The 13,481-nt window shown below is 34.8% G+C and overlaps 1 protein-coding gene across 4 annotated transcripts in view; it reads right to left on the bottom strand.

The window, feature by feature from the left end:
- Positions 1 to 13,481, bottom strand: part of SSBP2 (single stranded DNA binding protein 2) — a 308,955-nt gene that overhangs the window by 36,978 nt on the left and 258,496 nt on the right. For 2 of the 4 annotated variants that reach the window (XM_018050056.1, XM_018050058.1), the window contains 2 exons: positions 13,107 to 13,174; positions 7,565 to 7,613 (listed from right to left, as the gene is read on the bottom strand). In XM_018050056.1, the coding sequence (XP_017905545.1) occupies positions 7,565 to 7,613; positions 13,107 to 13,174 (117 nt within the window). Of the gene's footprint in view, positions 1 to 7,564; positions 7,614 to 13,106; positions 13,199 to 13,481 lie in introns of all 4 variants that reach the window. The other 2 variants (XM_018050057.1, XM_018050055.1) reach the window with 1 other exon arrangement.

Here is a 13,481-nt window from a genome sequence, read left to right as displayed (position 1 = left end):
AGGTCCCTACTGTTCTGTCCTTTATTGGGCCCAGCCTTGTTTGAAATGTTCTCTTGACATCTCCAGTTTTTCCCAATCTCTTTCCATGAGAGCTCTAATCTTTCCCATTCTATTGTTTCTCTCAATTTCTTTGTGCTGTTCATTGAAGAAGGTCTTATCTGTCTTTGCTATTCCTTGGAATCTGCATTCAATTGTGTATATCTTTCCCTGGAAACTAGTCTCAAAGACCTGAAATCACCTTCAACTTCATTTCTTTATCCTCAAATCCAACAATCACCAGTTATTTTTGATTACATGTGTGACATTTTATCTCCTCCATCCTTGCTCCACTGCTCTACCTCAGACTCTGACATTTTGTCAGGCCTGTTACTCTACTCTTTTAATATTGTTTCTCTGTATATCCATTTTATATACTATCATCCTAAAACAAAACTCTGTTCCACGCAGATGATAATTCCAGATTTTTCAGCATTCAAAGCCCTGAACACATCATGCTCCCTCTCTCTTTTTCTAGCTTTGATGTCTTCTCTGCCTTCCAAAGCTATGTTCCAGCCACTAAGAATCTAATACTTTTTCCTCACACATTTCCTAAAATCCCTCTTCTCTTTACTTTTGTCCAGGCTTTTCTCCACCTCCAGTCACCAGAATTTCCCCAACATAATTTATCTTTTCCCTCCACCCCTCCCCCATATACTATACAAAATGTCCATTAAGATGAAAATGCAGATGTAGAAGATAAGACCAGAGAGCTAGAAGATCAGAATCATAGAACTACACAAATCTCTTACTTGACAGATAATAAAAATTAAGGCCATATGTTTGTCTGGTTAAACTAGACAGAAAATTCAAGAGATGTGATGACAATCCAAAAATCCTGAAATATTTATGACTGGTGCCATGGTAGATGAACAGCAGAATACCTAGAGGTTCTCTCTGGCTTCATTAAAAAAAAAAATGATTTGCTAAGTAGCTTAACATTTTAGCTAGGGAGTTTTCATCAACTGCGAAATTCAAAACTGCCTTATATGCATTGAAATTCTGTTCACTAGAAACCAGGGAGGGGAACATTCTCTGTGTCACTGTAAAGCTGAAAGTGTTCTTTTATTTTTCAGTGCTCTTTAAAAAAAATGAGCATCTTATTTTTAATAGGGCAAAGCTCCTATCTGGAGTAAGATATTTGTATTTCTCTTAGGCTTAATCACTCTGGTAGAGCCTCATTTTTCCTCATAGGAGTTTTCTCTGTCTCCTGTCAAGTCAGTGAGTTGATGAATACAATGCTGTACTGATCATCTGTTGTTTCTGCTCAGCCCCTCTTCTGCCAATTGTTCCTTGCATTTTCTTTGAACCATACCTCCCTTATTTTTCCATGTGGTTCATGTGGGGCTTAGGGGGTTGAGTGCGTGACCCAGGCCTGGTGGATACAGCATTGTACCCCCGGGTCATAACTGGTTCATGAATAAGCTTATGTATCCAAGCTAAGCAAATCTACTTCAGTTAGTTACTTCCAGTACCTGTGTTTAACTGAAGAGAGTTGTGCTCTTTAGTGCTTAACAGGGAGCTGTGAGGATACAAATGTGGAGCTTCACACAGCCTTCTTGCCAGACTCGTGGAACAAGGGTAAGCGATGAATAGGGACAGGGTCCTGATGGTGTTTTTTGAACCCCTGGAGCCAAATGTGTCCCCCAGCAAACTTATATCTGGACTTTTCAGATACATGACCCAGTAGTAGTCTTTTTCAGTATGAGCCTAGTTAGGCTGGTACATATAATCAAAAGTATCTCCTGACAAAGCTAATTCAGGTATTTTTGATAAAAGTGCTTTCTGCTTTATGATTAAAACCTGTTTTACAGTTCAGCTCAAATGTACAGTTCTTTGTGAAAAACATAAAAAATAAAAAGGTTGGCAGACTTGTAAGTTTCCAAGTAAGAATTAGAGGCCAATACTGTTATACTCAGCATAATGAGTTAAAAGTAAAAATCATATTCTTATATGAATTAAAATATAAATTAAAAAAATAATTTTATTTAGTTTTGGCTGCACTGAGTCTTTGCTGCTGAGTGCAAGCTTTCCCTAGCTTTGGTGAGCGGGGGCTACTCTTCATTGTGGAGTGTGGACTTCTCACTGTGGTGATTTGTCTTGTTGAGGAGGACACAGACTCTGGGGGCTGGGGTTTAGCGATCGTAGCACAGGGGCTCAGAAGTTGTGGCTCGCAGGTTCTAGTTTCAGGATCAGCAGTTGGTGCAGGGGTTTGGTTGCTCCTCGGTATATGGAATCTTTCTGGACCAGGGACTGAACCCATGTCCCCTGAGTTGGCTGGCAGATTCTTATCCACTGTGCCACCAGGTAAGTCTCATAAATTTGTTTTTAAAAATGTTTCTCCTGCTGCCATGTAAAGGGGTGCCAAAAGATTTTTGTTCGAAACATATATGACAAAACTATGTAAAGATACAGATTACACAGATAAATACATTTATTGTGGATAATGGTAGGCAGACTTCTTACTTTCAGAGAAGTGAATAATCAACATGGAAAACAGAAAGTCTAGAATGAACTCTGTTGTGTTGAATCACAGTTGAAGCACCAGTGTGCACTCATGGACGTTGCTTTTACAGTTTGTTGGATTTTAGCTGATGTACAGTAGTGTTAGTTTCAAGGGTACCGCAAAGTGATTCAGTTATACATACACATATATTCATTCTTTTACAGATTCTTCTCTCATATAAGTTATCACAGAATACTGAGTAGAGTTTTCTTGGTATATAGTAGGTCCTTGATTATCTATTTTGTATATAGTAGCATGTGTATGTTATTCTCAAGCTCTTGATTTATCCATCCCTTCCACATTCTCCCACTTTGGGAATCATGTTTGTTTTTGATATCTGGGAATCTGTTTCTATTTTGGAAATAAGTTGATTTGTATCATTTAAAAAATCAGATTCCACATATGGATGACATCATATGATATTTTGATTTGTCTGATTTAGCATGATAATCTCTAGATCCATTCATGTTGCCACAAATGGCATTATTTCATTCTTTTTTTTTATGGCTGAGTAATATACCATTGTGAAAGACTGAGGGCAGGAGGAGGAGGGAAGTACAGGGGATGAGATGGTTGGATGGCGTCACTGACTCAATGGACATGAGTTTGGGTAAACTCTGGGAGTTGGTGATGGACAGGGAGACCTGGCGTGCTGCAGTCCATGGGGTCATAAAAGAGTCAGACATGACTGAGTGACTGAACTGAACTGAATATACCATTTATACACAGCACATCGTCTTTATTCATTATGGACACTTAGGTTGCTTCCATGTCTCGGCTAATTGTAAAGAGAGCTGTAGCGTGTGCTTCTGGTTTTAATATGGATAGATACAGATAGATAGATATGTGTGGCTATATGTGTATGTGTGTGTGTATATATATATATCTGTTGGTTAAGATGGCTAGAAGCTAGGTCACACCAATGGCTTCTAAATACTACTCTCCACTAAAAGGAACCAAGGACCCTTATATAAATGGCTGTTATCAGGGTTAAGGCTGGGAAAATATGAGCTTCAAAATGCTCAAAGTGTAACAGGGATATGTCAAAAGGACAAATGACCCAACTTGAAGGGGTTCTAACTGGACAAATCTGACATGATTTTATTTAAAAACAAAACCCTTTGGACAGAGTAGAATCCACAAGTACATCAGATATACATGAATGACTGGAGAAGAAAGAAAAACTCATCTAGGAAAGAGTCAAGTAATAAGTAGAGAAGGAAAGACAGAATTAGAAAATAGCCATTTGGCAACCAACATATTGAAATAATTCAGGAGAGAATTATCAATGGATACAAAAAGCAGCAGATTAATGTATGATCTTTATGGCAGTGTCAAAGTACGTCTCACAAGCAGAGAATTACAAAGGGAAAAACAATAATTTAACAGTGGAGAAACACAACAAGCACCACCTTAACTAAGTGACTGAAGTCAATAAAAGTAACACAAATAATAGACAATTACCATCACACACCTCCTGAAATGATGCACTGAGAAAAACACAAAATTATTTCTGGGGATTCCTGACAAATATATATAACCTGAATCTAATTGTGAGGAAACATCCACCAAGACCAAATTATGGGAGACTGCACAAAATAACTGGCTTGTGGTCAACAAAACTCCAGGGTTAAAAAAGACAAAGGAACTGTTCCAGGTTAAAGGAGACAAAGGGACTTGACAAATGAATGTAAGAAGTGAATGGGGATTTTCTATTGTTGCAAAAGACATTGTAGGGACAACTGGTGAAATCAAAATAAGGTGTGCAGATCAGAAAACAGATTACATCAATATTAATTTTAAAGTGTTGATCCTTCTACTGTGAAAGATAGTCTCTTTGTTTTTAGGAAACAAAGTTCTTAAAAGAAAAAAAAAAGTATATAAAACATATTTGGAAACAGCAGAAACAAAGCAACCAACCTTTAGCAGGCTACCCTGAGGAGCCCTGGGCATACTGTACTGACACAAAATGAAAACTATTTGTTTTAAATACAAAACAAACTATTTATTTTAAATACAAAAAGTCCAAAGAACTTGGAATTCAAAATAACACAGGTAAATCGTCACTACAGTATAATCAATGGTATGCAGGGGAAAAAAAATCCCTCTTGAATACTTTTGCTTTGTTTCATGTAAGCCTTATGTTTTTGCTAGAAAGTCATCAGTTGCCTATGATTTTTTCTTCTCATAAACAACCATATTTCGGAGGAATGTTTTTCCTTTCAGTGCTCAGGATGATGATTCCTTTCTCTTTGTGAAGAGAAAACGATAGGTGTTCTCACAACTTTTCCCTATCCCATCAAATTCTTTGAGGGTAGGAATACACATATGTGGTATACATTAATCACATTAGCAGGGATTGCTTTCAACTTGATTATGGGCCTACATGTGTGCTAGCCCAATGCCCACTTTGGAGTGGCTGTTGGACAGTGGTTTAATATGCACAGCTCCTTCTCTTAACTTCTAGTGTTTCTCAGGATCTAAAATAAGGCAGAGCTGCTGACCTGATATGGTGAATTCTTCTATCCACACTGCCTGGCTCTGTGAAATCCTGAGGAGTGTTTTTGGTATTGTAAGTCCCCTAAATATGAATGAGTTCTGTTCCATGAGTGCATTTGCAAGTCCAATTTGTTGTAAGTCCAATAAAGTTAGCCTAGGTACCCAAACTCACATAACTGGCTATATAGTATTGTCCTGTAAGAGGTTTGTAATACTTTTCATACAAATAATACATTAAAAAAACCCACAAAATAAACATTTTTAATCTTACACTATCGTACCTTGAAAAGTACAGTAGTATAGTACAACAGCTGGCCCTTCCTAACAGTACCACCTATATCACCGCTGCTTTTATGCCAGCTTCTAGACATCCTGGAATTGAAATAAAGATACTATATGGCTGTACTCTACACAGCACTGTAAAGTACACAAAAGCACAACTGTTTGTGGAGGATGCAAGCAGGTGACAATATACACCAGACATGTGAACTAACTTACATGATTGGACACGTGAACACATGTTCATATCTTTGAAAGTTTGAAACTTGAAGGTTCATATGTCAGGGGCTCACTGTACTTTAAAAATCAAAAGAAAGAACAACTCTTTCCTCATCTCTGCCTCTATCTAATACTCTTTACTCGGATGATGCTAGGTACAATGTACCATCTTCAGTTATCAGTCCTTCCTCGGTGGCTTTTAGAGGATAGGGTCTCCAGTTACGAGTACAGAAGGAGGTGCTGGGGGAGGTGGGCAGTGGTGGGTGTGAGCTCACTCCCACCCTGCAGTGTAGGCAGTGTAGGGATGGCTGGCTAAGCAGGCACTGAAGAAGGAGAGAGGTCTTTTTGCTTTTAGGTAGGAAAGCTTACTAGTGGAGGTGGGTCATCGACTGTGCTTTTTAATCCTGTTTCACCAGATGTGCAGATAATAGGAATATGTTCCAGATTCTGACAACAGTAAGACTGGCAGAATTCCTACCGTTATTAAAAAATCGTTTTCCTGCACCTTTGGGTATATTTTAATGGGAAGTTCAAAGAAAGCATCTGAGCTGCTAGTTAGATGCCATTTTAAAGGGAAGTCTTAAAGTTTGAAAGGCACATAGAGCAAAAAGGAAACAGAAATGTGAAGTATTCAAAAGCATATATGCAAATGAAAAAACTGGAGTGAAGACAGTCATATATAACATAACCAGGTAAAAGAGTATCTTACAAGATCTGCTAAAACAGTGCACTGAAGACCCAAACAGAAGCAACATCATCATTCTCTCCACCACAAGCAATTTTATTTAATTATCAAACATCATAGCTATTGAATCTAAGAGATAGGCAAGTAATACAGATTAACATTTTCTCTGAAAATATGACAGTTACTTAATTGAGAAGTAAGTGATTTCTACTTTAGAATAGCAATAGATTCAGGATGATTCTGTCTACACCATCCACCAGGGAAACCCAAGGATACTGGGGTGGGTAGCCTATCCCTTCTCCAGCAGATCTTGCACACGCAGGAATCGAACTGGAGTCTCCTGCATTGCAGGTGGATTCTTTACCGGCTGAGCTACATGGGAAGTCCATACCATCCACACTTCACATCAAATTTTCTTGAAATTTAAATTAATGTTAAACATTGGATCAGTTTCATGTTTGCTGAGAATTAAGGCCACTGCTAGTCAATGTAGGTACCTCTGCATATAAGCAAAAGGCAACCCTTCTGGGTAAATACTCCACAGACTTCACGACTGGAAACCAGCTATCTTTCAGTCTCCTACTGACTGACTCAGGCATCTTTGTGCAGTGCACATACCACACAGATGCACAGAGCAGAACTCTCTCACATATTGAACCCAAGGTTTTAAAAGTCAAGAAAGCTATTTTCTGGGTCAGTAAATTTAAAGTATTATTTTTAAGACTGAAAGCTTAAATTTTAACCTGTGCCTATATTTGTGACATTATTAAGAAATGTATTTATGCAGTCAAATCACAGCCACAAAATGTGTAAGGAAAATTCCCATGATGCCAGATACATAGATACCACAGGTACAAGCGTAAGGACGGCAGTTTAGTCCACAGACACAGGCAAAGGTATACTTGCTTCCTGGAGCAGCAAGAGAGCAAGCCTAGGTACAACAAGAACAGCAAATAGAATCATAATACCTGGTAACAATTGGTTTTATTTGGCAATTTAGTGATTATTATAGTTATTTTAGAAGGTGAATTCATTATATGATAGATTTTATGATAAATGTAGGCTACTGCAGTATTCTTTTTGCAATAAATCACGTTATTCCTCTATTTTTGAATGTCCGTTAATCTACATAGAATGCATCTTTACCTTACATCTTGAAGTGAAACAAATCACATAATTTCAAAGATCATACATATTTTTCTAAGAATATATAAAAATACTTTTGAATTATTACTTAAAAAAGGTTAATATAACCAATTGTGGGGCTTTGAAAAGGAACAGATTTTTGTTGTTAAATGTTACAAAGCACAAAGAAAGTGAAAAAATATATATATACTCACTGAATTGGCATTTGTTGGGTTTGGCCAAGGTCTACCACCACCTGGGCCCCTACAAGACAATATGATAAACGAAATTTTAACTCATGCTCTGAATGTTTCACAATAAGCAACAACATCATAAAATACTAACATTTATAATTCAGTTACCATGCTGTTCTAGTTCAGCACTGCAATTACTCTTTATATTCTCACAGCTTTTTTAATTACTGAAATCCAAAAGCCTTATCATTCCCCAAACAGCTTTCTTTCCAAATCAAACTACTTTTACTAAGCCTAGTTTTAGGTTCAGTTATTATAATAACCACTAAAAGTGGTAATCACCTATAGCACTAAATATATATAAATATATTGAATCATTGTAAGATTCTGCTTTTGGAGTAAAAATCACTAATTATGAGATAAATACAAACTATAATTGTGACATCAATATAAGCCCTCTGTGTATCATTCAAAATGAAATTGTAAAATACTATTATATATAAAATTATTGCTTGTATTAAGCTACAAATAAATGTATATAAAAGTTCCCTCCTCTTCAAAAAATTTGCGTAGAGTATCACATTACTTTATACATCTATATGTCAATCTATCTTTCAGTGCTGACAATTTAGTTATTATTAAACAAGAGGATCACATTTCTTGTTTTCATAATTGTAGTTCAAGACAGTGGTCAGAGTAAATCTTGGGGGGAAAAAAACAGGAGGTAATCTATGCCAATGTATGTCAATACCTTGCTTCATGTTAGGGTGGAGAAGCATGCTCCCTATTCTATAGCTTAAAAGACACAATGATTTTAAGACAAAATTAATGCCTAGTTAAGTTAAAAAGTTCTCCTGTCCATATGCTTTTAGTATTAACTGCACCTGAATAAATACTGCCTGATGAAAAGGAGACTACTGTTAGCACATCCTCTGTAATTAGGGTCACTCAAAATTCCCTTTCCCTCTAATATCAGTGAAAACACTGAGCTTTTTAATTAAAAAAAAAAATAAAGTCCCCTGATTCTTACTCTAGGGACCTTAAACCTAAAATTCTAAATGTTAGAAGTTGTCCAAGTTAGCTGTATTACCCATGTTTGGTTGGAATATTTAGAACTGTTTTGAGTAGTATTTTGGGATTCCCAAGGAATGCAAACAGCAGGGAAGGGCATGAGAAATTGTGTCCTTAGGCTCCATTAGGGTGCCCAAGTACAATTTTACCCAATTCTGTTTGAGGAATAGAGGGGGAAATAAGATGCCAGAGTAAAAATATTAGTCAAAATATTATGCACAGCCAGAAGGTGAGGGACACATGTATTGTTTCTGGAAATAATTCCTCTCTAAGATAATGATGATGACTTTACAATTAGTTACTGGAGCACTTTAGAAAGGTGATTTTACATAGAGGATTCAATGTCTTGGGCAGAAACTGAGGTTAAGCATAGGATATATGTTGATCAAGTGAAATATTTGACTTGCTTGATGTTAAATAAAACACAGTGGAGAAATTAGGAAATATTTATCATACAACAACATAACAATATATTATATATATCCAAATCATGGCCAAACGTTGTTTGCAATGATATGCAGATAATCTCATAATTCTGAAGTATTATGTTTAAACAAGGCCTGTGTGAATAAGATATATTAAATATAAAATAATTTTTACTTAAAATTTGCTTAATGTTAATATATTAAACTAAATATTAAAATAATTAAACACTTAAATAAAAATTAAATGATTAAGCTAAATTTATTCTAAGAACCATAAAATACCTTTTAAGTATTTCAACTGTTTGACAAATACTAATGTCTCAGCTCACCATGTATTTCATAATAAACTGCATTTTACTGTAATGGGTTAAGTATTAATTCATTTGGATAAGCTAAATTTCCCCTATCATGACCACTGTGTTAGAAAATATTTTAAGTTTTGCAAATACTATTAAATAAAATGAGGGTTATAGTAGTGAGTAATTCTATTAGAACAACTTCTTAAGTGCAGTAAGTTTTCTCTACTTTTGAGGGCCATCAGTATTATCAACAGAGTAATTTACAAACTATAATGTAGGCATTATTTTGAATGTAAATTTCTACATAAGTATAGTTTGAAGTAGAATCAGTTAATCTCATTTAAAAAGAGAAAAATGAAGCTTGAAAGAATGTTGTTTACTTAGGAAGTTTTCAAGGCTGGTCTTCCTTTGTGTTTTATTTTAACTGATTCTAAGGAACTCTCCTCTCTTTACATTTGCTACTCATAAATACTACCTAGACCTCAAACCTGATGGACATAGTTGCAGCTTGCTACAATTTGCTTGTCCCAAATTACAATTCCTCTGCTATTCCCAAATAAACTCATCTTTTTAAGCTCTCAAAAAAAAGTCTGTAATTTTTGGTAGGGTGTATGGATATGATGAAATGAAGGCAACCATGACTACCAAAGAGAAAAAATATCTTTTCTTCTATAATTCAGTCATTTTATTTCAAGATAATAATTATGTAAACCTTATAATTCTATAGGGTATGATCTAGAACCTAAAGGGTCTAGATCCTTTGAAATTATTTGTCCTTTTATTTCCTATAAAATTCCAAGGGACACAAAGTTGAATTAGAAATGTTTTAAAATGCTGAATCTTACATTCTTTTTAAATTGTAAAAGTGTACTTTATTTAAAAATACAGTTTTCTTTTAAAAATCTATGATACATTTGAAAACATTTACATTGCGGTTACAGTTTGTAAATTCTACTTTGTTACTGAAATTGATATTGAATTTTAATTCTAAATATATACTACTAGTTATAGAAACACTAAAAATAGGCTCTTATTTTAATTTTAGATGACACTACATATTTACCCTGAGTTTAGAGCATGGAAATATAAAAATCGTACCAAAATAACCATTTTCTTTGGAGATGACCAATATGTTTTTTTAACAACAAAATAATCAAAATTTTGTTCCAAATGGTTTGGTTTCAGTAAGAGAGAAGCTTCAGTTAGAATATGGTATTTATTTACTTTCATGACCAGGGCTGGGTATTTTTTACTATCATTATATTTTGGTATCAAATATTGAAAAGTGACAAACTAAAGAAACCTCATCCAGATATGATCCTCTGGTAGATCCCTCCTGATCCCAACACAAATATCTAGACTATTAAAAAATGTAGCCCAAGGTGGTGCCTGTTGTTCAGTTGCTAAGTCATGCCCAGCTCTTTTGCCACCCCCCAGACCGTAGCCCGCCTGACTGCTCTGTCCTTGGGATTTCCCAGGGAAGAATACTGGAGTGGGTTGTTATTTCCTTCTCCAGGGGATCTTCTTGACCCAGGGACTGAACCTGCATCTTCTGCACTGGCAGGAGGCTTCTTTACCACTGAGCCAGCAGAGAAGCCCTAGCCTAAGTAACACTAATTCTAACGCTCTTTCCTTTAATTTTTAATTTATCCAACAAGTAAAAAAAATGACATAAAGAAAGTCACAATTTCAGTTAGAAATACTTGCCATTACACAGTAAGATTTAATTTTTTAATGATAAATTATGGAGTGAATTTCAATAAAATTTATTGAGTACAGTGGAGACAATAATATGGTTTATTTATGTCTCTTTAAACTCACTTTTGCTTTATTGGGGCCAAAATCAATAAAACAATGAGTCTGTCTGGTTGGATCGTCCATATTTCAGAACTTTCTCTGTTAGAGGGAAATATTTATGATGTCATTGTCCTTAAAGGAATCCTAATTTATAGAAAACTTAAAATTATATGACCCCAAGTAACAGTCAATAGTAATTAATGGAGTGTGAATCTATAAAGCTAAAATTTCTTTAAAAGCCAGAAATTATACAAACAGTAACATAATATGTAATTAAAAAATATGTTAAAATATCTAGATATATTAACATGAGAAACCCAAACACTAAGAGAAATAATCATTTGAAATTTTCAGCCATACTTTTAGTCTTCATAGTCTATGGAATTAAATATACCCATGAGTATCTGTTTAAATGTATGTGAGAAAGAAATTAGACAATTTTAAGCAGTTATCGGATTTCTAGTGGTCACATGAAAATGACTTTTCTTATACTAGCCAAACCAAGTTGATCTAAAGTCGACCACATCACTAATTATCATGATGGGTAATATACCAAATGATATTAGATACATCCTTAATATTTAATGAGAATTCTGGGTTGATCACAGCATTCAAAATGTATACTCCTTAACATATATACATAGAATTCAAATTATCCTTTAAAAGCTATTTCATTTTAAAGTCAGAATCTTAGGTAGGTAAATTTTATATATATCTAAATCCTATTATTGAGAGTTTCAACTTTTGATATAAGCACAAAATATCACTCCTTTTCATAGCAATCATTAATAAGGCTAAACCTTTGAAGAATTTAAGAAAAGACTTCATGTCTATCCATTTTTACTTTAAAAGTAAAAAGATGGGATAGGAAAATTTGACCTACTTTTTCCCCCCTTGTTCTGTCAGTTTTGAGCCTGGTTGGTATCCACCTATTAACCTATTTTCTATTTTAGGCAAAACTGCTTTCCATGAAAATGGTTCCAGAAACTTAAACAAATCCCTATGGACGTCAAACAAAGCTTACCTCAGTATATTTTCAATGCCATTAAATGATGGCAGAGTCATTTAGTTTGATAGATAAGGAACCAAAACATGGACTAATGGGGAATATGGAAATAGATGAGACTACCCAAGCCATATACAGAGCTCTTTCATTATTTCTGATAAATTTTATTTAGGCTACATCATTGAACTGATCTTCTAATGAATTAATGAAGGCCATTTTAAAGTTCTGGGTGTATATGGAACTTTGAGGGCAAGTAAGATAATGAAAAAGAAATTAAAACTCCTTAACAAATTGGATTCTATTGACTGACAGAAGCAACTGCTCTCTTTGGTTTTGAAAGGCCTTTATAGTAAAAAACAAAAACAAAAAAAGTCTATTAGTTTACTCCCTATCTAAGTATATCTTGAATTTTCAAAAGAAATTATACTATGGAAAGTTCTTTAATAAAGAAGAAACTACTAGAAACTTCTTCCTGGGTTAACAGTGGTCCCAACAAAGCAAATATACATATATCTTTAGGAAGGACATATATAGGTATATATATTTCTAAAAGTTTAAAACTCATAGGAATCATGCTATATCTGTTACAAGGAACACTATTCAATTGTCTACTTCTGGAGAGTTAAGTCATGGTCCTAGTGTCATCTCTTCATATTTTTGTATGGACTGCATGAATACTATGAGCTTATTTACAAGAGATTCATTTTTATGATAAATAGAACATGAAAATCAGGCTAGAAGTTGGCTTTGAAATGGAAAAAAACTTAAAGGTTGCAAAGGAAGGCAGAAAAACAGAGAATATGTTGTGAAAACGAAGCAAACACTACAGTTCACGTTTAGTTCATTTATACTGTCGTTTCATTTTACATTACAAAGAAATTTAGCTTAAATTGTGTTACAAATTGGTGTGACTTTAGAAGACAGATAATAGAACACTTTACAGGACAATATAGCATTTTGCTTACATGTTCATTCCAGGCATTCCAGGGCCACCTAAAGCATTCAGTGGGGGTCTCATTGCACCTCCATAGTTCTGTAATGATAACCAAGGGTCAGACTACCACAAAACAAAAAAACAAAACCAAAGAGGAGGGGGGAAAGAAAGGAGAGCAGGTTAATGATTTCCCTACATAACTCCTGGTTGGATAAGGCCTGTGCAATTGATTCTCTGAAGGGTCCACTCTTGTACTTTTGCTTCTATTTAGCAGTTACATTGGTTTGTGTCTTTTAAAAACTACGTGAATATGTATGATCATTAGAGCATGTTAAATGATTAAGGTATAGTTACAATTGTAATATTCAATTATCTTAATTTCTTGATATCTGTACAACAGTGAACT

This window comes from Capra hircus, chromosome 7 (genome assembly GCF_001704415.2).
Source record: "Capra hircus breed San Clemente chromosome 7, ASM170441v1, whole genome shotgun sequence".
Taxonomy (NCBI): Eukaryota; Metazoa; Chordata; class Mammalia; order Artiodactyla; family Bovidae; genus Capra; species Capra hircus.
Note: the sequence above shows the minus strand (reverse complement) of the source record. Positions and strands in the feature narration are given on the sequence as shown.